Source organism: Hypomesus nipponensis, chromosome 4, assembly GCF_054491055.1.
Source record: "Hypomesus nipponensis isolate SF chromosome 4, ASM5449105v1, whole genome shotgun sequence".
Taxonomy (NCBI): Eukaryota; Metazoa; Chordata; class Actinopteri; order Osmeriformes; family Osmeridae; genus Hypomesus; species Hypomesus nipponensis.
This window is the reverse complement of record NC_140364.1, coordinates 14,058,958-14,083,843: the sequence shown is the minus strand read 5'-3', so window position 1 is coordinate 14,083,843 and position 24,886 is coordinate 14,058,958. Positions and strand designations below refer to the sequence as shown.

General features: G+C 44.2%; 4 protein-coding genes and 2 pseudogenes across 14 annotated transcripts; 4 read left to right on the top strand and 2 right to left on the bottom strand.

The window, feature by feature from the left end:
- Positions 1-34: 34 nt before the first annotated feature.
- On the bottom strand, positions 35-3,484 carry mrpl9 (mitochondrial ribosomal protein L9). The gene is made up of 8 exons (XM_084696836.1): positions 3,164-3,484; positions 2,719-2,878; positions 2,491-2,615; positions 2,355-2,408; positions 2,154-2,252; positions 1,930-2,013; positions 925-1,407; positions 35-276 (listed from the first exon to the last, which is right to left on the bottom strand). Exons 1-8 carry the CDS (start codon positions 3,251-3,253, stop codon positions 160-162), a joined length of 1,212 nt encoding a protein of 403 aa, XP_084552962.1. The 5' UTR covers positions 3,254-3,484; the 3' UTR covers positions 35-159.
- A 345-nt stretch (positions 3,485-3,829) lies between these two features.
- LOC146295733 (uncharacterized) lies at positions 3,830-5,992 on the bottom strand. Of its 2 annotated transcripts, XM_084695816.1 has the most exons (4): positions 5,882-5,992; positions 5,145-5,241; positions 4,355-4,925; positions 3,830-4,196 (listed from the first exon to the last, which is right to left on the bottom strand). In XM_084695816.1, the coding sequence occupies exons 2-4, from the start codon at positions 5,210-5,212 to the stop codon at positions 3,930-3,932; spliced, it is 906 nt and encodes a 301-aa protein (XP_084551942.1). In that variant the 5' UTR covers positions 5,213-5,241; positions 5,882-5,992; the 3' UTR covers positions 3,830-3,929. The 2 variants fall into 2 exon arrangements, with proteins under 2 accessions (XP_084551942.1, XP_084551943.1); XM_084695817.1 differs by lacking the exon at positions 5,882-5,992 and having other exon boundaries at positions 5,145-5,832.
- Positions 5,993-7,744: 1,752 nt separating this feature from the next.
- LOC146295732 (protein rapunzel pseudogene) lies at positions 7,745-9,933 on the top strand (annotated as a pseudogene). The gene is made up of 2 exons (XR_014753245.1): positions 7,745-7,880; positions 8,828-9,933. The product of XR_014753245.1 is annotated as a protein rapunzel pseudogene (transcript).
- A 288-nt stretch (positions 9,934-10,221) lies between these two features.
- On the top strand, positions 10,222-12,404 carry LOC146295731 (protein rapunzel pseudogene; annotated as a pseudogene). The gene is made up of 2 exons (XR_014753291.1): positions 10,222-10,387; positions 11,307-12,404. The product of XR_014753291.1 is annotated as a protein rapunzel pseudogene (transcript).
- A 1,175-nt stretch (positions 12,405-13,579) lies between these two features.
- Positions 13,580-20,499, top strand: krit1 (KRIT1 ankyrin repeat containing). Of its 3 annotated transcripts, XM_084696821.1 has the most exons (18): positions 13,580-13,756; positions 13,937-14,017; positions 14,352-14,511; positions 14,691-14,847; positions 15,232-15,324; positions 15,464-15,593; positions 15,679-15,910; positions 16,332-16,447; positions 16,768-16,911; positions 17,058-17,214; positions 17,552-17,659; positions 17,889-18,045; positions 18,273-18,424; positions 18,720-18,886; positions 19,062-19,149; positions 19,307-19,513; positions 19,827-19,943; positions 20,159-20,499. In XM_084696821.1, exons 3-18 carry the CDS (start codon positions 14,410-14,412, stop codon positions 20,246-20,248), a joined length of 2,217 nt encoding a protein of 738 aa, XP_084552947.1. In that variant the 5' UTR covers positions 13,580-13,756; positions 13,937-14,017; positions 14,352-14,409; the 3' UTR covers positions 20,249-20,499. The 3 variants fall into 3 exon arrangements, with proteins under 3 accessions (XP_084552947.1, XP_084552948.1, XP_084552949.1); XM_084696822.1 differs by lacking the exon at positions 13,937-14,017; XM_084696823.1 differs by lacking the exons at positions 13,580-13,756; positions 13,937-14,017 and adding an exon at positions 14,103-14,120.
- Positions 20,500-20,647: 148 nt separating this feature from the next.
- Positions 20,648-24,385, top strand: LOC146295729 (uncharacterized). 6 transcript variants are annotated; one of them, XM_084696830.1, is made up of 8 exons: positions 20,648-20,951; positions 21,260-21,326; positions 21,889-21,979; positions 22,089-22,798; positions 22,993-23,191; positions 23,422-23,583; positions 23,792-23,912; positions 24,088-24,385. In XM_084696830.1, exons 4-8 carry the CDS (start codon positions 22,187-22,189, stop codon positions 24,266-24,268), a joined length of 1,275 nt encoding a protein of 424 aa, XP_084552956.1. In that variant the 5' UTR covers positions 20,648-20,951; positions 21,260-21,326; positions 21,889-21,979; positions 22,089-22,186; the 3' UTR covers positions 24,269-24,385. The 6 variants fall into 6 exon arrangements, with proteins under 6 accessions (XP_084552956.1, XP_084552955.1, XP_084552954.1 ...); XM_084696829.1 differs by having other exon boundaries at positions 21,889-22,003; XM_084696828.1 differs by lacking the exon at positions 21,889-21,979.
- Positions 24,386-24,886: the final 501 nt, after the last annotated feature.

Genomic DNA, 24,886 nt, shown 5'->3' with positions numbered 1-24,886 from the left:
TGAAAATAAATACAAACCTATATTGTAATAAGAATAGATTTATAGGTGCTATTTATTATGATGTACAGCAAACCCATTTCTGTGTGGAGGAACACAGCTCTGTTGACATTAAAGTGTTGCTAGTTTCAGCAGTCTTTGATGGACAGGCAGTAGACAGGACTACTTGTCTGGTTTGTCTTTGACTTCCTTGTTTGCGTCGGGACTTGCTGCTGTTTCTGACGTGGTTGCTGAAGGCTTGGGAGCAGCAGGAGCTGCGTTCATTGATGCTGCTGCTGCCTCTGGAGATGCTGCTGCCTCTGGAGATGCTGCTGCCTCTGGAGATGCTGCTGCCTCTGGAGATGCTGCTGCCTCTGGAGATGCTGCTGCCTCTGGAGATGCTGCTGCCTCTGGAGATGCTGCTGCCTCTGGAGATGCTGCTGCCTCTGGAGATGCTGCTGCCTCTGGAGATGCTGCTGCCTCTGGAGATGCTGCTGCCTCTGGAGATGCTGCTGCCTCTGGAGATGCTGCTGCCTCTGGAGATGCTGCTGCCTCTGGAGATGCTGCTGCCTCTGGAGATGCTGCTGCCTCTGGAGATGCTGCTGCCTCTGGAGATGCTGCTGCCTCTGGAGATGCTGCTGCCTCTGGAGATGCTGCTGCCTCTGGAGATGCTGCTGCCTCTGGAGATGCTGCTGCCTCTGGAGATGCTGCTGCCTCTGGAGATGCTGCTGACTCTGGAGATGCTGCTGCCTCTGGAGATGCTGCTGCCTCTGGAGATGCTGCTGCCTCTGGAGATGCTGCTGCCTCTGGAGATGCTGCTGCCTCTGGAGATGCTGCTGACTCTGGAGATGCTGCTGACTCTGGAGATGCTGCTGACTCTGGAGATGCTGCTGACTCTGGAGATGCTGCTGACTCTGGAGATGCTGCTGACTCTGGAGCTGCTGCTGCCTCTGGAGCTGCTGCTGCCTCTGGAGCTGCTGCTGCCTCTGGAGCTGCTGCTGCCTCTGGAGCTGCTGCTGCCTCTGGAGCTGCTGCTGCCTCTGGAGATGCTGCTGCCTCTGGAGATGCTGCTGCCTCTGGAGATGCTGCCGCTGCCTCTGGAGATGCTGCCGCTGCCTCTAAAGATGGTGCTGCTGCCTCTAAAGATGGTGCTGCTGCCTCTGGTGCCGATGCCTCTGGAACTAAACCTGCAAAGGCTTCTGAAACCGCCTTTGCAGCCGCCTCTGGTGCAGCCGCAACACCTGCCTCTGAAACTGCTGCCACACCTGCCTTTGCAGCAGCTGCAACACCTGCCTCAGAAGCAACCACCACACCTGCCTCTGGTTCCTCTTCCTGCTGTTTCTGTTGCTTTATCAGAAGTTTAAGCCCCTTGGGGCTGCCTTGAAAGGGCACCACAGACATGGGAATCCGCACAGTGTTTATCCCGTTGACCTGTCAAAACAAGAACACTCCAATGAGTTTCACGGCAAACGAACAACTGCTGGAGAGGCCCCTCTCAAGGCACAGGTATTGTCCATTCTCTCCAATAAAACACCTCTTTGGGTTGTTCGGTTCTGCGTCAATATCGTCTATGGAATAATTGCATTAAGAAAATTTTTGTGGAATGCCACAGGCAACACAGAGCCGAAAATGTAATAGGAACTAGCCCGGTTGCCAGCCGAACGGGAAGTTAGGTCTGGGGCAAAACTATACCCAAACAAAAGCTGTTCGGACCAATCAAATTGTCAGGGCTTTATACGATGATGGACAGATGATTAACAGTAATGTAATCAACCACGTCACCAAGGAGCACTTGGGTTGAATTTGTTTTCAACAAACAACATACTACTTTGCTCTGATCGGCTGTAGGTGGTGTCAGATTCATATTCTGACTAGAATTATGACAACATATGACAACGTATGAGTATGACAACGTCAGGCTAAGTAGGTTTTAGTTTAATGATCTGATCTTACCGTGACCTCGCACCAGTAATCTCCCAGGTCTTTGATGGGCTCGTCTGGGAGTCTCAGAGCATGAGGAGGTACGACTATACCTCGCTGGGGGGGGGGGGGGGGGGAGAAGGAACGTCAACACTACTCATCTAGCATCACTGATCTAGCTGTTAAAAACTAAAACACTAATCGTCGCTAATCTTTGATCCTGTGAGTTACACATTTTCAATTGTCAAAAGTCCTACCTTAAGAAATTGCCTGCGCACAATCTCTGAGGTGATCACATAATCAAGAGACATTTGCTTAGTGATTTTCAACTCCATGGTCTTCAGGAATTCCACGGTCTGCAGACATAGGAGGCAATGTTTCGTAGGGTAGACATGCTAGCCTGCAGTGACTGAAATCTGCAGCAACATTTAAGGTATAGACATAAAATATTTACTAACCATTTGCCCTGTGCGTGTTTGAATTCTGTCCTCCACTTTCCCCTCCCGTAAAAGCTGTAATAGAAAATGATTTGATGAATGCTTCTTTAAACAAAAAGCAATTTGCAAATGTTAAGCATTTGAGTTGTACACTCACTCTCAATTCCTCAGAAAACATTTCTTTGTTTTCTGGTGATGGGTACACTGCCAAGCCTTCAGCCAAAAGCTTGTTGCGCCCTAAAGATTTCTTGACGATCACCGTGTCTCCTCGGCCACCGAGCTCTGAAAAGCGAACGAAGAAATAAGGGCGTGCATTATGGCAAATGATCTTTGAAAGAAAAAGGTATTCTTCATGGGAAAAACAGGTGTAAGTAAACTAACTTACTTGCAACAGTCTGTGTAAGAATGAGCTCCATCTTCTCTTTAGGCGCATGTTTGGTGTCCTCCACTACTTTGTAAACACGATGTCGCCGCGGGTGTAGCCTGGGCGGACGACCCTCTTTGGACAGCGGCACCTGCCACCAACGTTCAACCACAACTGTATTCTGCGAGGGCAAGACGAGAGATGCAGCGTCAGCTATCACTAGAATAGCACCGTATCGTTAACTGGTTATGGCTAACTAAGTAAAAGCTATTATCCCCGTTTGAGTTTAGTTGGAATATACATTGACAACCTTAAGATTTAGCATACAAGAATAACCGTCGACTCAATTATGGGTGGTCTATATTGCTCTCTTGTGTCACCCGGCTGTCACTCATATTCCTACCGGGTTTTAAATCAGACGTTTTAACAGACAAATGTTAACATCCGATATACTTTTAAAGCTTACCTTGCATGCCGTTTGTGAAAAACATTGAACATGGGAATGTGATAAATCCCGCACCAAACCCTGAAGGGCAAGTCGGCTGGTACTCCACATGGCTAGGTTAATATGCTAGCTAGCATACACTTCTTACTGGAGACGTTTCTGTTATACAAACACACTACGGTATGGTTTGATCGTGCATCTAACCGGCGTGACACTGCTATTGTAAATTATGTTATGGTCCTTACATTATTAACATCTTGAAAGGTAGCTATCTAAGCTTATCACCCAGGACCACAAGTAGCAAGCTAGGAAAGCTGTAAGCGTAATCATATGACGTAGTTACTCGCGCGACTCTTGTGGGGCAGGGATAGGACCCCAAAAAGTGTTTATTGTAAAGCCTGACTACATATCTGAGGATGTGCGAGTGTGATGTAACTATATTATGACTAGCATAACGTTATTTACGCTAGTAAAAAACACACATACCTTGCATCCTTCCAGGAAACCGTACTAGGCTATACATATTAGTTAGGTAGAGTTATTATAATTTCCAAATATTTTAGTAGTGTGTCTAACAAATGGCCATTCACCATGCCATTGTATAAATAACAGAAATACCTTAGATGTTAAAGAAATATCAGTCTAAACACACATTAAATCATGGTGAAAAGGAACAAATAAACTCCCTTGAGGTTTGTTTGTTTATTTAAGGTTCAAGATCGAATCTGTACCATTGAGGATCATCAATTAAATCAGTGTCGGTGGTCCGACACCACCGAGGCCTCTCTCAGTTGAAGTCAATTATAATTTGAAGAAGGAGGGCACCAGGGAAGTCTGTGGTGATGATTCCAAAACGTAAATTCTGCCCCATGCGAGCAGTCAGGTAGTCGTAGATACGGGCGTTGATACGCTGGGCGACGGCATTGGGGTAAGCGAAGACCCCGGCTCCGCTGCCGTAGGTGAGGAAGATTTCGTCCTTGTTTCCCACTATGGCCATGTCCAGGTGTTCCTGAACGCTCTGCCACTTCTCGTTCACGTGCAGGAGGGTGGGCACCTGAGGGAAAACAGGCAGTGAGAATCAAATTCACAGTTCAACTTACGTGGTCACCAACTGTTAAATAGTTTCTTGAATTGCCATTGGGACTATCTTGAACTGAATTAATTGAACTGAATTGTATTGAATTCAGTTGAACTGAATTGAACTGTCTTTACCTTCCAGTCATCCGCGATGTTCAGGGACCCGTAGCGCATTCCCAGGTCTGGTCCGGCAAAGTCCTGCAGGACGATGAGCTTCCCCCGGGCCTCCCCCACTGTGGGCACGAGCCGGCTGTGCCACAGCAAGTCCCAGTGGGCGTAGCGGTGGATGTAGCTCACAACCGGGCCGTAGATATCGTAGGTCTCGCTGAACTCCTCCTTCAGCCGCATGAGCACCGTCTCGCTGGGGTACTCGGCCAGGAACTGGGCCACGTCCTCCAGCACGTGGCCAAAATGCGCCCGCTGGTAGGAGACGCCGTGGTGGAGGGTCAGGTTCCCCCGGACGTTGCGGACGCGGATGTCCAAGAAGCGGATGCCGGCCCGGAGCTGGGAGGCCAGGCTCCAGGACTCGCACTCCGCCAGGGCCCCACCGTACAGCGCCATGGTGTTGTGGGTCCCAGGGAGGGTGACCTCAGACAGCGAGCGGCTATCTGGGATGCCCCCCATCCAGGAAGGGTTGAGGAACTCTGGGTTGGCTGTGTCGTCGTAGTCGGGCCTCTGAATGGTGCTGCCAGTGGTGCTAATGACTCTGCGATTGGGTGGAATGACAATAAGTTATAGGCAGAAAAAAAGTGTGGCTGGATCACCCCGGATGGGTGAGCGTACCAAGTGGGATGAGGCCTATGTATTTATATATTTTTTTAAACTGTGTGGTTAATGTTTCACAACCTAATTCCCTTAAACTGGTCCCTTCCTCCAGTTTTCTGTTGCCTGACCTGATTGATTGGACTCCCTTTAAAGAACTTACCCAGCTAAGACGATGAGTTCCATGAACATCTTCCCAATTTGCAAGGAGGCTCGTTTGGGACTCGCCATGTCTGATTCCTCGGTAATGAGAACAGGATCTATATGTAGAATGTGACAAGAACAGACACTGAACAACGGGGTTAAAGGGTTAGTACACGCAGACTGTACAGATCAACAGACAACCACGTTGGCAGAAACAGTAAATAAATGCAACCGTTACACCACACCGAGGGAAGATGAAAGTGTGTTGCAGCTGTTGCTCCTATTTCAAAGGAGGTGTTATCTAGAGGGAGGCCTGGGGATACAATGTAAATTTGTACAAGTGAAAGCTAGAGTAGTTTTCCCACCTGGAGTTGGGCTCTGGAAAACACAGACAAGATAATATTGTTGACAGTCAATCATTACATAAGTCAAGCTGTGTACAGTTTAGTACTGTTGTCCTCTATATATGCAGTCCATATTATCTGAAATACCCCAAGGTCTATAAGTGTCAAATTAACCTGCACTTTCACAAATTAAAAAACTCCTCTAGCCTCAGAAAATAATTTCACCCAATTAAAAAAAAACATTAGGAACAATTAGGTCAACATTCATGCTTTGGGTGAGCTGGATGTGAACTCAATTCACCCCTGCGAGGAATTTCCATAGCCGGCTTAACATTTCTAATCCCAATGAGAAACAAATCAGGAATGAGTAACCTCAGCATTGTACAGGAGTAAAAACTCACGATGAAGTTACCTGATGTCAAAAGATGGGAGTCTTCAGCCTGACTGCCCTTCTGACAAAGGGGGAGAGAGAGGAGGGAGAGGAGGAGAGAGAGGACAGAGCCTGACTGAGTGAGCCAGCGAGTTAACCTCGGGTGAAAAGGGGGCATGTTGATGCTGCAGATCTGGTGGAAAGCCGGGGGGTTCAGCGTCAGAGCGTGAGGGGGGTGGGGGGGTGGGGGAGCGAGGAGGCGAGTCGAAGGGCGCATGAACTGTCACGCCACTGTTTCAGTTGGCGCAAAAGCACAACAACAAACATGCTTTCACTCCTCTCTCTCTCTCTCTCTCTCTCTCTCTCTCTCTCTCTCTCACACACACACATGCACATACCCACACTGCATGTACACACACTACAAATAAATTCAGTGTTATTTTTATAACTCACTGTTATAACTGAAAATAATACACTGAGGTTACATATTGGTCATTAATCTTTTTAAAATAGTTAAGTGGAATGTCTGTGGGATAACATACATATTAAGTGATCCATATATTGTCAAAGAAATGGTATATTGCCAGAAAAGGTTGGTTTATGATGTTCAGGAGTAAGACTGTTGATTAACGTTTCAGTCAATATGACTAAAACATCTTTTCTCAATGAGTCAATGAAGGTCAAATCATGTTCAGTTGCTCACATGGCTTTAACCACAAATTACATGTGACATTTGAATCATTCAGCAGATGCATGTATGTTGTTTTGTTTTTGTTTTTCATATTTTATTCATAAACACAAAATACATAAATATGTAAGGTGTAAGTTGAAGACAAATACTTTTTTAATTTGATCTAATAAGCACTGGTTGCAGATTTCAGAAAGCTAATGGTGCAAATGTGTTTTTTTGTGAGATCTCTTTTTAACCTTTGTGCCTATATGGCTCTATTCATGAGAGTGGCAGTTGGTTTCTTTTCTTCCTTCTCCTTTCAAGTTCAGGTGAACACCAACTCTTAAGAAAGGTGTGGCTGTGTAGTTTACATGGTATCCCATAACACAATAGAAACTAGGCTACCCTGGCCATGTCCCGCTCAGCTTTGGTTACGCAGAGGCAGGCTAACCGCAACTCAACCCAATCAGGACGGGCTAAACCATACTTCCACGTTCCTATGTTCTTCCAGAGCCTGTTTAAGGAGAGCCTTTCCACTCCCTATTAAGCCCCATTGTACCGAATTTGCTTGCAGTTTCACCAGAGTTCCACTGGGAGTGATCGCGAGCGAGTGCATGTTGAATGGGAGTCTATGGAGCTAAACGGCTAAATTAGTCTCTTTTGCCTGATTGTCGTTGAGAAATCTCTGATTTGATTGTAGTTTTTGCATGTTCAACATGGATTATAGGTCGAAAATTGAATGAACGAGTACTTATGTCCTTTTGATTTCTTACAGGGTGAGTCGTTGTTGCCTATAACACGCTAGCATTCTGCTAATGAATGCTGATGCAGCAACATTAGCAACAACATTAGCAAGCCAAAACTCTTTCTAGCATGTGTATTCACAGGAAGAGCCTAACCTGTCAGCTGTGTTGTCGATGCCCTGAGAGAAAAAAGTAAGTGACCAGAGCTTAAAGTAAAGCAGTAGCTCTGGTTGTACAATGTGTATGACGTCAATTACATTTTCAAAAGCTTTTTAGAACAGAAAGGCGACTTTAAAAAAATCTAACAGCCAGCAGTGTGTATTTTTTTGCCTCCCCTTTTGAATTCAGATTTCAAATTACTAGACAAAAAATTATATCCTGAGAAAAGTGGATTTTGAGGGGTATAGCTCCATAGACCTCCATTCATTCTGCACTCGCTCGTTAGCGCCCTCACGTGGAACTTCAACCAGTTCAGAACCCGTAAGTTTCCCAGAGTGGCAGTTCTCTCTATATTAGACATTCTCTGGTTCTTCTGTTGCACAGAAGGCGGGACTTGTCGGAAAGCAGAGGAAAATGGTGGAAAGAAAATACTGACCGCTACTGACAGAAGGATAACGATAGCGTTATCGTAAGTAAGCTGACCAATATAGACCAGGCGCATTAGAATGTTTTGTAAAGGTCTTGATATTTCATCTGAAAGTATACTCGAGTGGTCCTTTTTAATTGAGACAGAAGACTATGTTTTGGTTTTCAGGAAATGAATGCAGGCATACGACAACGAAAGTGTAAATATTTACGGAAATGCTATTATTTAATTGAATTGAATTAATTCAATTAAATAATGGGAGCGGTTAATTTTTACGATTTGAAGGCCAAACACATTTTGGGTCGGAAAGTTTTTTTTTTTATGCCGGTAATGATTTTAAACGTCCACCAGACATACCCACTCTTCAAGAGTGATTTCCCCTGCATTGCAGCCTTGAGACGGATGACTAAGGGAACAAATATGAAATTAGATTAAATGGCATTTTCCAATAGGTTTGTACAAGCGGACTCTCTGTAAATCTAATACAGTGGCTCAGTTGTATGACTAACTTTGACGTTAAGTATAAACTCACTAAATGTCCTCGAATCTCAAAATTCTCCTGAAACTGATTTATCAGCCTACTTAAAGTTCATATAAGGTTTATGTTAAAACGCATATAAGTTTGTTAAGTAACCACAAAGTTTGTTGAGGTTAGGAATAGCTTAATAGTTTTCAAGATATTAATGGCCAAATAAGGCTTCACATATTAGGCATTTGTGAGTGTGACAATGTAAAAAAAACACAAACAAACCTGGAACTGAACAAAATTGTTTTACATGCATTTTCTTTGAGACAGAAACATTAGATAAAAGAACTTCTGAAAATCTGAGACAGTGGTGAAACCCCTTTCCTGGATTTGTCACAAAATGACCTTAAAATGTTCAAGTTTCCAAACATGTTCCACAAAAAAAAAACATTTTTAACTTACACAATCTAACCAGTATAATATGTCACTAATTTGTTTTCCATCCTTCAAATTCCCCATCCAGCTCCCCCCTTCCGTTTTCCTGTGAGAGAGCGACAGCTACTCAACTTTAGAGCTGCATCCATGGCAGACGCCCAGCAGATCAAAAAGACGGCAGTGAAGGTGCTTGGCTGTGTGGAGAAGGTGTCTAACTTCGCCTCCTCCATCGACCCTCTCTTCGGCATCGTGACGGCTCTAGTCGGGGTGGCTCGCAAGGGCCTGGAGGGCGAGGAGGTCCATGCCCTGGACAAGGACTTCCAGCAGGTCCACAGCAAACTGGAGAGCATCTCCAAGAAGAACCAGCAGTGCCTGCGTCAGATCCGCATCGACGAGGTCAACGAGACCTTCGGGAAGTACGAGGAGTACATCAAGCACCAGTACGCGGCCTTCTCCAGCATGGTGGCGCTAGTGAAGGAGGATCCGGAGAACGCCAAGCGCCACATGGCCCACTTCGAGAAGGTCTACGAGAGGGACAAGAGTGACATGAGTCTGGACGTGTACTATCGCGGCGTCATGGGAATGGGGTCCCTCTTCGGTAGGCCCCTGCTGAGCGTGTACCTGGAGCACTGCGGGGGTGACCGCCAGGTGATGGAGAGCAGGTGCTCTCACCTGGGCCACCTGTTCCACATGGGTCTGATCGCCCTCATGGGCTACACGGCCGTTACCGAGGACGACGAGGACGAGGTCAGGGAGAAGTGGGCGAAGCGTGTGGAACACATCCAGGAGAAGATGCAGGAGGTTCTGAGCCGATGCAGCCAGGAGAGTCCTGGCTTGAATGGGACATCGGGGTCAGGGTCGGGGTCGGGTTAGAGGCTGGGAGATGAGGATCTGGTGGTTGCATACCACCAGATCCTCAGTCTACATTGGGAAGAAGAGGTCTACACCACTCTCTGGTTCCAAACTCTTTCTAGTGGACCAAGTCAATAAATGCAATCATATTTATGTACCAATATGATTATAAAACCTGAAAACATTTGTTGAAGGCAATATTTGTATATTTTTGTGTGATCTTTTGCCATCAATCTTTTGGTTTATTCTGTTATGTTAAGCAATTTCTTGGAACAAAAACTTATGTTAATGTACACAACTGCCTTATATGCTGCATACGAATAAAAACTGAATATGTCAATGTTTGTAGCCTACACTGTCTTTAATAAGGAGGTGCGATTCCCAACCTGTGGGCCACGGCCCACTAGTGGTCTGTAAGGGTAGTGCAGGTGGGCTGCCAAACCAATGAAAACAAAAAAAAGAATGAATATCAAAATATATATATATAGGCCTACTGTTGGTAAAGGATTATAGACACTACATTTTGACTACATTCATAATGACCGAAACGCCAATATTTACACTTGGCACATTGACGGTAGCCCAACTGACATTTCTGCATTAACTGCCCACTAGCACGCGTCACTTCCGTATTGCGCAAGCCAGGTGAACAACTTCTGGTAGCAAGCTTTGTTTCCAGTTTTTCTTGTTTTATATGGTATTTACTTTTAATTTTAAATTATTGTGCAACAAGCTCCTGCTAGGTGCAGGTGACCGCTATTGAACCGACAGAAGGATAACGATTGCGTTATAGCAGGTAAGCGGACCAATATAGACTAGGCGCATTAGAATGTTTTGTAAAGGTCTTGATATTTCATCTGAACGTAGACTCGAGTGGTCCTTTTTATTTTAGACAAAAGACTATGTTTTGGTTTTCAGGAAATGAATGCAGGCATACGATAACGAAAGTGTAAATATTTACGGAAATACAAATTCAATTAAATAATGGGAGCGGTTAATGTTTACGATTTGAAGGCCAAACACATTTTGGGTCGGAAAGTTGTTTTTTTTAATGCCGGTAATGATTTTAAACGTCCACCAGACATACCCACTCTTCAAGAGTGATTTCCCCTGCATTGCAGCCTTGAGACGGATGACTAAGGGAACAAATATGAAATTAGATTAAAGGGCATTTTCCAATAGGTTTGTACAAGCGGACTCTCTGTAAATCTAATACAGTGGTTCAGTTGTATGACTAACTTTGACGTTAAGTATAAACTCACTAAATGTCCTCGAATCTCAAAATCCTCCTGAAACTGAATTATCAGCCTACTTAAAGTTCATATAAGGTTTATGTTAAAACGCATATAAGTTTGTTAAGTAACTACAGAGTTTGTTGAGGTTAGGAATAGCTTAATAGTTTTCAAGATATTAATGGCCAAATAAGGCTTCACATATCAGGCATTTGTGAGTGTGACAATGTAAAAAAAACACAAACAAACCAGGAACTGAACAAAATTGTTTTACATGCATTTGCTTTGGGACCCAAAACATTAGACACAAAAACTTCTGAAAATCTGAGGTGCAACCCCTTTCCTGGATTTGTCACAAAATGACCCTAAAATGTTCAAGTTTCCAAAGATTCCAAAGAGAACAGTTTTTAACTTACACAATCTGAAGATAACCAGTATAATATGTCACTAATTTGTTTTCCATCCTTCAAATTCCCCATCCAGCTCCCCCCTTCCGTTTTCCTGTGGGAGAGCAACAGATACTCAACTTTAGAGCTGCATCCATGGCAGACGCCCAGCAGATCAAAAATACGGCAGTGACGGTGCTTGGCTGTGTGGAGAAGGTGTTTAACTTCGCCTCCGCCATCAACCCTCTCTTTGGCATTGTGACGGCTCTGGTCAGGGTGGCTCGCAAGGGCCTGGAGGGCGAGGAGGTCCACGCCCTGGACAAGGACTTCCAGCAGGTCCACAGCAAACTGGAGAGCATCTCCAAGAAGAACCAGCAGTGCCTGCGTCAGATCCGCATCGACGAGGTCAACGAGACCTTCGGGAAGTACGAGGAGTACATCAAGCACCAGTACGCGGCTTTCTCCCGCATGGTGGCGCAAGTGAAAAATGATCCGGAGAACGCCAAGCGCCACATGGCGCACTTCGAGAAGGTCTACGAGAGGGACAAGAGTGACATGAGTCTGAACGTGTACTATCGCGGCGTCATGGGAATGGGGTCCCTCTTCGGTAGGCCCCTGCTGAGCGTGTACCTGGAGCACTGCGGGGGCGACCGCCAGGTGATGGAGAGCAGGTGCTCTCACCTGGGCCACCTGTTCCACATGGGTCTGATCGCCCTCATGGGCTACACGGCCGTTACCGAGGACGACGAGGACGAGGTCAGGGAGAAGTGGGCGAAGCGTGTGGAACACATCCAGGAGAAGATGCAGGAGGTTCTGAGCAGATGCAGCCAGGAGAGTCCTGGCTTGAATGGGACATCGGGGTCAGGGTCGGGTTAGAGGCTGGGAGATGAGGATCTGGTGGTTGCATACCACCAGATCCTCAGTCTACATTAGGAAGAAGAGGTCTACACCACTCTCTGGTTCCAAACTCTTTCTAGTGGACCAAGTCAATAAATGCAATCATATTTATTTACAAATATGATTATAAAACCTGAAAACATTTGTTGAAGGCAATATTTGTATCTTTTTGTGTGATCTTTTGCCATCAATCTTTTGGTTTATTCTGTTATGTTAAGCAATTTATTGGAACAAAAACTTATGTTAATGTACACAACTGCCTTATATGCTGCATACGAATAAAAACGGAATATGTCAATGTTTGTAGCCTACACTGTCTTTAATAAGGAGGTGCGATTCCCAACCTGTGGGCCACGGCCCACTAGTGGTCTGTAAGGGTAGTGCAGGTGGGCTGCCAAACCAATGAAAACAAAAAAAAGAATGAATATCAAAATATATATATATAGGCCTACTGTTGGTAAAGGCTTATAGACACTACATTTTGACTACATTCATAATGACCGAAACGCCAATATTTACACTTGGCACGTTGACGGTAGCCCAACTGACATTTCTGCATTAACTGCCCACTAGCACGCGTCACTTCCGTATTGCGCAAGCCAGGTGAACAACTTCTGGTAGCAAGCTTTGTTTCCAGTTTTTCTTGTTTTATATGGTATTTACTTTTATTTTTAAATTATTGTGCAACAAGCTCCTGCCTGTAGATTACAGCCTGGCCATTTATAAAGCAAGGGAAGCTGGTGACAATGGTTTACTGTGGCTTCTTTGATCTCTCCAAACAAAAGCATAAAATCGAACTGTTTGCCTTCCATGATGTTGTTATGCATGATAAACGGATGTGTTGGGTGGCCGCAAATATATTTGAGCTCTGCAAGTGGACCGCGAAGTGGAAAAGGTTCTGAATTGCTGGGTTAGACTATGTATTAATTAGCAAATCAATTCATTTTAACGTCACACTAGGTAAATGTCACGAGACCTGTAATGAAGGACAGGGAACTTTTCTCACGCTGTTCGTGACAGGTTCATGTTTCTGAAATACAAATTACATTTATGTAGGCCTTTGTAGGCTAAACACTCGTTACCTGGAACTTTCTAGAACATTTTAATGTATGTGAATATTTATACAGGTAAACTATGTTGTCAAAGATAAAACGTCGATTTATTCTAGGTATCAATGTTATGTTGTCCCCTAAAACCCTACTGCAGAAATTGTGCAAACCGCAACCAATTAATTAATCCTATAACCGGCTTCAAATGAAAACGATCAGATTTGGGAAGCATTAAACCTGTTGGGATCATATAGGATCATAGACGATTCTTAAATTGCTTTACTGATAAAGTATTCCCATCTCATCAGATTTGATGCTAGCGGAATTGTCCTTTATTATCACGCAGAAAAATAGCCATTAAGTGCACTGAGTCCACCACACCACCAGAGAGAACCGCGAAGTCAGAACGAGGCAGCTGAACGTAATGTGACTCTTGTTCGTGTCGGTGTGCTGTTGTCGGCAACCCGATGTTTTGCCCATCAGGAAAACCAGTATTATTTTGGAAGTATTAACCAGGTTTGCTGATAGAGCAACCAACTCAAAAAAATGAAGCCAACCACAACGTTAACTTCCAAAAGTTTGTAAGAAGGTCTTATTTCCGGTAAGTTTAAAGCGATTATTAAATCATGTGAACTCAGCGCCTGTCATCTCGGGTTGGCAGCGCCCACTTACTTAATATCTTACCTCTCCAAAAAGTTATAGTTATTTATCGATTTAAATGTTTAGCTTGACCCGGTTATTAAACTTTTTACATTCACAAACTGTTTGGCTATATCTGCAGCTGTCTGCAGAGGAAGACAGGAGGGTTGGTGGTTTCCGGGGCGTAACTTGCAACGAACTTGAGATACTCTATGAAAACAAGGTAGCCTGTGAAGTAATTGTAACTGTATTCAAACATTGTAAACCTTGTCGAAACAGTGTAAAAACGTTTTTTTTTTTTTTTTACCGTTAAATTGTTCCAAACGGTAAGAACTGTATTTATAATGACACAGTAAGATTTCTTTAATGTGTAGTGTAAGGTAGGGATAATGGGACCTCTTACACTAAACTGCAAGTCCACAAAGCCTACACAGGATTGACTCCAACGTGGAATAGGGAGTTGAAAGCACCAAAGGAAGACAAGATTAGATTCCTGTTGAATGAACAACTGCACCCTACCCAATCACATTGTGTGCTGCGTTTAAATTGTTTTCCAGCCGTGATGGTGTCCCACAGCTGGTCCAGGGTGAATGACTGAGAGGGAAACTCGACACAATGGGTAACCAAGGCAACCTGGAAGATGTGTTTGTGGCTGTCATCCGTCCTAAGAACCTGGTTAGCCTTACTTCCAGAGAGTACCGTCCTAAAGCATATGAGGTGAGGAATTAAACAACGTTTGTTTGATATTGCATTGTATTATAAAAACATCAACCAAAAGTAACCACCTGCTTTTGTAGCACCCTTGAAGAAGGTGAAATTTGATGCTCAAATCGTTCTAATATGAAACTATATATTATTAGGTTTCATGTGCAACCCTGTTGATGTTCCTGCCTTAGATCTTATTGATAGAAGTTCCTTTGGAAGGAAAAGAGAAAAAAAGGAAAAAAATTCTACTGGGGACCAAAATCCAAGCAGATGGAGACACAGCCAGGTTGATTCTGGATTACGTCGATGAAACAACCAAGCCCATATCTAACAACCAAGGTTTCATAGGTAACTTATGTGCCCTTACCACATTCACCCACTGGTCCTGAAGGAGAAGTGTACTGTCAACTTAAATAACTTAACCCTTGTGTTCTCCTTGGGTCATTCTGACCCATCAGTCATTGTGACCCACCTTCGTTTGCGACAACTTTACCACATACAAAAACAAAGTGAAGCATTTTCTTTTAACCGTTGGGCTGTCTCAGACCCCCCACATTGCGAAGGTTAAAAGAAAATTATTTGTATTTGCTTTTGTATTGGGTAAAATTGGGTAAACACAACGATGGTTCGTTATGAACCTTTTGGTCATGTGACCCGAAGGCAGCACAAGGGTTAATAACTGTATGAGGCTGAGAAGGTGCCTGTTATACTGTTATACTGTCGCCCCTGCAGGGAAACGTGTGGTGCACATGAAGACCTTCCTCCTGGATGGAGAGAATGAAGGAAAGGAGGTCTCCCTCTTTATTGTGCCAATCAATGTCAAAGGTCAGATTTGACTCAAGAAAATCGATTAAAAAATTATATATTTTCAAGTTATTTATAAATGTTTTGAATATTTATTTAAACTTCAAAAGAACTTATAAGAAATTATAACCTCCCCCCCCCCCCCCGCCTTTTTAAACAGACAACAGCAAGACTATCTATAGCCCTGGAAGTCCCAGTTTCTACTGCCTTCAGGATATGATGCGAGTGTGTAGCGAGACCAGCCCTCACTTCTCCCCCACCACCTCCAAGATGCTTCTGGCCTTGGACAAGTAAGCACCTTGGAAAGGCGACATCATTCCCCAACGACACGTGAAGCTCATGACTCGCCGGTGACCTCTGACCTCTGACCTCTAGATGGCTGGCGGAGCAGCACGCCGTGCCCCACGCCATCCCGGCGTTGTTCCGGCCCGCCCCGGTGGACCGGGTCAGGACCAGCGTCAGCAACCCCGCCTACTTCAGCGAGGGCAGCAGCCCACACATGGGCTACACCGCCCTGGAGGTGAAGAGCAAGATGATGTCCCTGGAGAAGGCAGACATGTGCATCCAGAACCCTCTGTACGGCTCCGACCTGCAGTACACCAACAGGGTGAGAGGCTCCTAACTACACGGTGTGATAAACAGCAACAACAACAAAAATAGGAGTCAGGTGGCTGAGCGGGTATAGCATCGGGCTAGTAATCTGAAGGTCGCCAGTTCGATTCCCGGCCGGTGCGTATGACGTTGTGTCCTTGGGCAAGGCAGTTCACCCTACTTGCCTCGGGGAGAATGTCCCTGTACTTACTGTAAGTCGCTCTGGATAAGAGCGTCTGCTAAATGACTAAATGTAAATGTAAATGATAAACGGCAAAAATGGTGTGATAATGTTGTTTGTAGATTTGAAATTTGAAATTTATTTAGACTTGGTTTATCTGGCGACTTAATAGTAAACAATGTTATCTCAAAATCCTTCTGACTGAGTCAAGTAGAAACCCTGCTCCCATCTTGTCCATGTTGTCTCCGGTCTCTAGGTGGATAAAGTCATCATAAATCCTTACTTTGGACTGGGAGCTCCAGACTACTCTAAAATCCAGATCCCCAAGACAGAGAAGTGGCAACATGCAACCAACACCGTGACTGAGGACAAGTGAGCCGGCTGAACACACTATGAACCTGACACACCGGTTACTAGGTTACACACCGGTTACACACCAGTTACTAGGTTACACACCAGTTACTAGGTTACACACCATATCTGTAACAGACAGTAGGACAACTTGCCAGCTGTGATTTCCAGTTTCATGAATGTGTTCTACTATTGTTACATTTTATTCACATAGCAGATATTTTTAAAATCCAAAACAAAAAAAAGGTTCTGATGATGGGACAGTGCAACGGCAGCAGCGTCACATAACCGCATGCAACCTGCTGGGTCTCTGTGTGATTCTGGTCTCTCGTGCCACACAGGGAGCGACAGTGGGTGGATGACTTCCCGCTGCACCGGAGTGCTTGTGAGGGCGACGCGGAGCTGCTCTCCAAGCTGCTGGACAGCGGCTTCTCTGTCAAACAACTGGACAGTGACCACTGGGCCCCCATCCACTACGCTTGCTGGTCAGTTAGCTGTTAGCTATGATGACCCATAGAACCTTACTTACCGTGTTGGCTATGGGATTAACTTGGGTGTTAGCTTCTGCGTAGCGGTGATGTTAGCTACAGAATTTAACAATTAATACTGTTTTTTGTTTTTTTTACCACAGGCACGGTAAAGTGGAGGCCACCAAACTGTTGCTGGACAAAGGCAACTGTAACCCCAACCTGCTGAACGGTCAGCTCAGCTCCCCGCTGCACTTCGCCGCTCGCGGGGGGCACTCGGAGATCGTTCAGCTCCTGCTGCAGCACCCCGAAATCGACCGGGTGAGATCACACTGCTGCTGAATAGTACAGGGGGCGGGATTTGAACCTGGATCTGCAGTGTGTTGCTGTTGACCTCCTCCTCTAGTGGCCTACTAGTTTTAGTTCAACATTTTGCTGCTTAACAGCGTACTTAGTCCTGTATAGTGAAGCGCTGCGTTCTGAAATAGCAACACGGGCAACTGTAATACTAAAATAAGCGCTTTTCAGACTGAAACTATACTATACAGGGTAGGACTCCACTGTGTATACACGTACCGACACTGACCTGAGAGCGCTTAGAACGAGCGCTAATGTTCTGCGCTGGCGTCTGAACGCCGTGGCTTGTGTTCTCCGTCAGCACGTGGAGGACCAGCAGAAGCGGTGCCCCCTGCAGGTGTGCGAGGAGAACAAGCAGAACGAGTGGGAGGAGACGGCCAAGCTATTACAGCAGGCCAACAACAAACCTGTAAGTGCCCTGGCTTTGTGACCAGCTGTGTGTGACCAGATATTGGTGTGTGTGAGCAGGTGTGTATGTGGGATCACATGTGTGTGTTGCATGTGTAACCAGCTTTTGTTCAACAAGCTATTTGCATATGCCACGAGAGATACTTAGAAAGTTTAACAGTCTGAAGCACCTCTACAATACACAAGTTATTTCCTAATCAAACGTATGTGTGTGTGTGTTCCTTCCCCAGTATGAGAAGGTGCGTATCTACCGCATGGACGGTTCTTACCGCTCGGTGGAGCTCAAACACGGCAACAACACGTCCGTACAGCAGATCATGGAGGGCATGCGGCTCTCCCAGGAGACACAGCAGTACTTCACCATCTGGATCTGCTCCGAGAACCTCAGTGAGTCACATGACCTGATCCAAAATGGCCAGTCCGTGTCTGGGTCTCACAACTTCTGTTCTGCTTTGGATGCAGCTGTATTGCTTTGGCTTTTGTATCACATTTGAAAAGTTTCTTTACATCAGTCCGTATGCTAAATACCTCAAATGTAAGTCTATGGTCTCATACCTCGTCCTGCCTCTCGAATTTGCATTCTTGCTCTGGTTGATGATTTCTCCTCTGCTCAGACTTGCAGCTGAAACCCTACCACAAGCCCCTGCAACACCTACGCATCTGGGCGGAGATCGTGACGGACCTCACGGTGCTGGACCCCCAGAGGGAGAACCCCCAGCTCTTCCTGCGCAGGGACGTCCGGGTGCCCCTGGACGAAGAGAAGAAGGTTAGGGAGTCAGGTGGCTGAGCGGTTAGGGAATCAGGCTAGTAATCAGAAGGTTGCTGGTTCGATTCCCAGCCGTGCAAAATGATGTTGTGTCCTTTGGCAAGAAGGCACTTCACCCTACTTGCCTCGGGGGAATGTCCCTGTACTTAGTGTGAGTCACTCTGGATAAGAGCGTCTGCTAAATGTAAAAGTAGACCACAAACCTCCAAGATGTGTCTGGAGGCAGATATTTCTGTCCACTGACTGCTCTGCAGATTAAAGCCTGTCAGTTAAAACCCTGAGCTGTCCCTGACAGGTGGAGGACCCCCTCTCCATCCTGATCCTGTTTGACGAGGCTCGGCACTGTCTCCTCAAGGGGTTCTTCCCCTCGCCAGACAGCAAGCTCATCACCCTGGCCAGTCTGCTGCTGCAGATCATCTATGGCAACTACGAGAGCAAGAAGCACAAGCAGGGCTTCCTCAAGTAAGATGAGACATATCGCTATCTCTCTTGCATTGCTCTCTCGATCTCTCTCCCGATCCCTCTCTCGATCTCTCTCTCTCACAAACTACTATCAGACACATATTGCACTCACTGTGATTGCATTCCCAACACTGGTAATGGCCTGAGCTTGGGCTTAATGTTTTGTGTTCAACAGTGAGGAAAACCTTAAATCGATTGTACCCATATCCAAAATGAAAAGCAAGGCGCATCATTGGACGAACAGGATTCTTCATGAATACAAAGTAGGTTGGATTTAATTTCATCTGTATTTTCGACATTTGACATGCATCCCTCAGGTGCAGGGATGTATGTGTGAACATGACATCACCCCTGTGTCTTTCCACTTTTCCACCCATGGCTTCTCAAATTATACCCTCTCCTCTGAACGTCTCCCCCCAGAGCCTGAGCACCAGTGAGGGTGTGAGTAAGGAGATGCACCACCTCCAGAGGCTCTTCCTGCAGAACTGCTGGGACATCCCCACCTACGGCGCCGCATTCTTCACTGGCCAGGTGTTCACCAAGGCCAGCTCCAGCAACCACAAGGTCATCCGTGTCTTCGTGGGGGTCAACACCAAGGGCCTGCATCTCCTGAACATGGAGACTAAGGTAGCTGGAGTACTTCTGTGTCTGCGTTTGACAGTTTTTTTTTAAGAATGCTGCAACTGTCATCCGTCCACATCTGCCACAACTTTACCCTAGGGGAATGAGTGAAGGATCAAATTCACTTTTTCTCTCTTTCATTTTATCTTTCGAGTTCACTGGTTCCTTTTGAAAATTACCTTAGAGAAACCCCTGATCTGATTGCGCAGGTTTGATAGTGGAAGAGAATGTATTTCTTCCATCTACAGGTTTTGTATTCTTCAAAACTATTGTTCACTTCACTGTCTCCAAGTCTTTGTGTTTTTCTGTGTGTTTGCAGGTGCTTCTCATCAGCATGGAGTATGGCTCCTTTATGTGGCAGCTTGGGCCCGCTGACCAATACTTCCAGATACACAGTCTGGAAAACAAGATGAACTTCATTGTGCACACCAAACAGGTAAATTCAATGATATTCAATTTTTTGTGATGTGGAGTTGTGATGTAACTGATTTAGAATAGAAGGATAATTATGTTACGTGATCATGTTTTAAGATTTAAAGAACTGAGGATTCTGATGGGCACAAACACAATTGTTAAAGTAGGAACAGTATTTCATGTTGGAAATGTTCGTGTTGTTCATGTAAATGTTTTTTTTTCCTTGTCTTGAAATAGGCTGGCCTTATTGTGAAACTGCTAATGAAGTTGAGTGGACAAATAACTCCAAATGACAAAAGCTTATCAGACAAGTATGCATATGGTTGAATCCATATGAGACATTTATCCTTTCACAACTTGTACTTTTCTTTGTTGTTTGTTTAGCTGGTTTTGTATCAAACCATTGCCTTGAAGGAGTGTTTTCACGAGGAAATTAATTTTTTTCTCTCATCACATTGTGTATTCGATATTCACATGACTGTGTTTATTTTACAAATTAATATTGCTTACTGTTATTTTTTCAGGGTTGTAAATATTTGTATTTAACGGTTCGTTTTATTAAAACAATTTATATAATGTGACTGAATTATTACTTGCTGAATCATGTTGTGTACAGATGGAAATGTGGAAAGATACATTTATCCACATGAGAGCGCTGTTGCCTCACAAAATGAATTCAGAAACTCGCATGAAGCGATGGTAGATTTAAGACATTACTCAAATCTTAAGTGTGCAGATGTAGCCAAAGCGGTAGAAATAAACCTGCAATTAATTAAATAACTAGCCTATTAAAAGCATAGACATATATACATGTATATGATTAAAAGCGGTCAGATAAACAGCAAGTTTTCAATAATGTTTACATGTGTAACCATGGTTACGAAACCGCGGTTGAGCCTAGTGGTGATGGGCGAAAGTCCAGAACCGGATATCACAACTTAGTTTTATTTCAAAATGGTTTAGATACTAACATCAAACAGTATACTCTTTGTAACTTATCGGAAGTCACGTTTGGGGTGGTGCATATCAGGTACAGATCTTCATCTTTCACTACACTGTTAGTTTTCATGGGATTTTGGCCTTCGCCAAAATAGCTAAAAACATTAAAAATCAGTTTCCATTTGAGCTAAATTAACAAATGCAATGTGACAATCTTGTACTTGAAGTTACAATGTTGCTTTATGTTTGCGACTGACGTGTAACAAGCGCCAGCTAGCGTAAGCAGCAGCAGCTACAGTTGACTACTTTGGTTACAGGTTAGAAATACATACCTCTAGACATCTTCTGAATGCATGCATGCAACTTAATTAGCCTATTGTATTTTTTTCTTTTTTACAGGGAATTGCAATGAAAATGTTTGAAGAATTATTTTTTCAAAACCAAAATTCGTCTTTCTCTTTAGACGGTAAGAGTTTGAAAGAAATTCCTGTGGATTTAATTCTGGAAAATGTGAACGTGAAATGTTTGTCTCTATCAAACAATGAACTGAAATCTTTGCCAGAGGAGATTGAGGGCATGAGCAATGTGGAATTTCTATCTGTTCAAGGAAACAAACTGACTTCATTACCTTCAGTTATTCAAAAACTGCAGCTTCTCAAAGCCCTCGACATCAGTAACAATCAAATAGCCGAGCTTCCGAATGAAATATGTGGATTGAAGAATATCACACGTATTAATGCAAGCAACAATAAACTGGAATGTCTTCCATCCACTTTTGGAGATTTGACAACTTTACAAGTCCTCAACCTGGATGGAAATCGCATTAATGCTTTACCTGAATCTTTTCGGTCCTTGAAGAACATCACTGTTTTGAATTTGGACAAAAACAAGCTCTCACATTTCCCCCATGTTGTATGCCAACTTTCCAAACTCCTCATGCTCAATCTCTCAAAAAACAAGATTTTGACTTTACCCAAGCACATATCCAAACTGACAAAACTAAAACAACTATCTATGAATGCCAACAGCCTGACCTGTTTGCCTCCACAACTGTTTCGTCTGACAAACTTGGAAGAGCTGAGCTTGTGTATGAACCAGCTGACATCACTTCCAGATGAGGTGGAGAAAATGAAGGGACTGAAGGTCTTACAACTGAGTTACAACAAGATAAGCTCGCTCACAGAGAAGATAAGCGGATGTTCGAAACTCAGGCATCTCTGTGTTTCAGGGAACCTATTAAGACGACTCCCTGAGAGCATTGGGGGTTTGACGCAGCTGCGAGACTTAATCGCTAACTGGAACCGTCTGGAAACACTTCCTCGACAAATGAGCTTGTTGAGAAACCTCTCCATCTTCGAATGCTCCAAGAATTACCTGGCTCACATCCCCCTGGAAATACGTAAATGCTCAATGTTGACCTCGGTGGATCTAGGTGGTAACCAGCTTCGTAACTTTCCAATGGGACTGTGCTCAGGGCTTCCCCTAAAATTTCTTGACATCAGCCAAAACTTGTTGTCCAAGCTACCAGCTAACATTGGCGAAATCCACACATTGCAGCACTTTAATCTGAGAGAAAACCGTTTCACAGGCGCTTTGCCCAAACCTCTCTACGAACTACACAGCCTTATCCATTTGGACCTGAGTGGTAACGCCATACAGACCGTTCCAGAAGGCATTTCTGGCCTAGAAAACCTACAAGTGCTCTTCCTCCGGGGGAACAGGCTTGACGAGTTCCCTCTGGAGCTGCATCATCTGAAAAGCGTTCGGGTTCTTGACCTGTCAGACAATTTGTTAGGACGAATATCGACAGAGCTGAAAGGACTGAGAGAACTCAGGGACCTCAACCTCTCAAACAATCAGTTCTTCCTCTTTCCTGCCAAAGTGTGCGATCTGAAGTCCCTTGAAAAGTTGAAAATGTGCCACAAAAGAGGAGTAAAGGTAAGATGAGTTGAGATTACATTTAGTCATTTAGCAGACGCTCTTATCCAGAGCGATTTACAGTAAGATGTACAGTAAGATTGATTTAGCTACGTTCCTAATCAACCAAAACGTAACATAGGCCTACAACGTCAGTTACAATTTAAAAAAAATATTCATTACGTTTAAAATATTCTGTTTGTTACTCCCGCTAGTTGACTACACTGCCTAAGACCCTAACGAAGCTGAGATGTTTGAGGGAGTTTGATTTCTCAGACAACAGCATCCAGGAGATCCCTGACAACATTGGAGAACTGAAGAACCTCACCAAGCTGATTGGAAATAACAACCACATATCCTGCCTGCCCAAATGTATAACAGCTCTGCAGAACCTACAGCATCTAGAGCTGAAAGGTAAGAAGGAATCATGTAATACTTTTGAGTAAATTCCCCAAACTTTCCAAAAATCCCAATTTGGTTTTTGGTGCTGTTATGATTTTACTTAATGTGTCTAAGTAGAGGTTGAAACATGAGGATGCATATGTTTTAAGTGAAAGTCGTTCTGATTATACTTAATAACGTTAATAGTTTCCATCCTCACTCAGTTCTCCATGACAACATGAATACTAGTCCTGTGTCCTCAGGGAACCGTCTACAGTACCTACCTCTCTATCTGAGCCAGCTGCCATCTCTGAAACATGTAGAACTGGAGGGGAACCCACTCACCAGACCACCCAAATCCATCTGTGACCAACACCAGATGGTTGCCATAGGCCAGTACATGAACAGCGAGATCGCCTGGAATGGTAAAACATGGATCAGGACAGAATTTACTATACTATAAAGGCAGCCTACTGTTCTGCAGTTCACCCTTTCTCCTGTTTCGTTATTGTTGAATAATAGAATTACGTTCAAATCGTGTTTCAAGTTACTGGGTTTTTAATCATATGCTATAACACTCTAATTGAACGAAAAGTGCATTTTTTCAACCTCAAAATTGGATTGTTGTTACAGAGAAAATCCTACAAAAGGCTTTCAGGTGTGTTGCAAGCAACCTGCAAAGGAGAGACTTCAACCCCTTCTGTGTGAAACTACGAATACCACCTCAGCATTTCAATGCTCAAGAAGATAAACAGTAAGATTTTAAATTACATTTTGAAATATGTCACAGCAGCAACATTTCAATTCTTTTGATCAGAGTTTCGGTTAAAGGCAATGTGTCTGAATGTGTATTTTTTTTTACTGCATGGTACTTTTTATGGATAGTCTAGTTGACTATGTCATAATGGTGTGTGTTCTTGTGTCTGCAGAGTGCCACAGAAAGAGAAAACAATGCAGGCGTTGACTAAATGGAGAGATCTCTACAACAGTGAGAAGGAGACGTCCTTTGTAGGAGACCAGCTTGTGAGGACACTAGTTCTGGCGGGCCTGTATACTCTGGCTTCACAAGTCCAGGCCATTAAGATATATGCCAAGGCCATTAGACTGTGAGGAAAAAATGCAGTAGGAACTGAGCAGAATGTGTCAAAATACTGTGTTGTTTTGAATTATATTAGTAAGAAAAGTTATTTTTGTCTTGGAGTATTGTCAGCAATATTAAAACATTTTTTGGAATATCAAATGACTTTCATGTTGGTTGTTGACATCTACCACCTTTAGACATGGAGGGAAAGAAAAACCGTCAGCATGGTTGCAGCATCGTTTTCATACACTGTTTCAAGTTGATTAACAACCATTAACATTTAATAATAATGTAGTCTGCTTAACATATACCTTTCAAATAACATAACAGACCATAAACAAAAGATCAGCTTCTCACGATCGTTAACTGATTTCTCTGTCACTGACTTGATATTAATTTACATGATTCATCCCAGACTGTGGCCTGTGAACTTCTAAGAGCGTGACCTCAAACCCTGGAGTTCAACCAATGTGGTTCGTTTCCCGCAGCTGCCTGTATCCAGCTGAATAGTGACATCATATAGCCAGACATCAGTTCAGGTAGAGCTAACCAATCAGAGTGCCGGAGAGCGTGGAGTTACTTGATTGACACATAGCGAGTAGCCAATGAAGCGACACTTTCAGTCAGGCGGGGGCAGGATTAACATT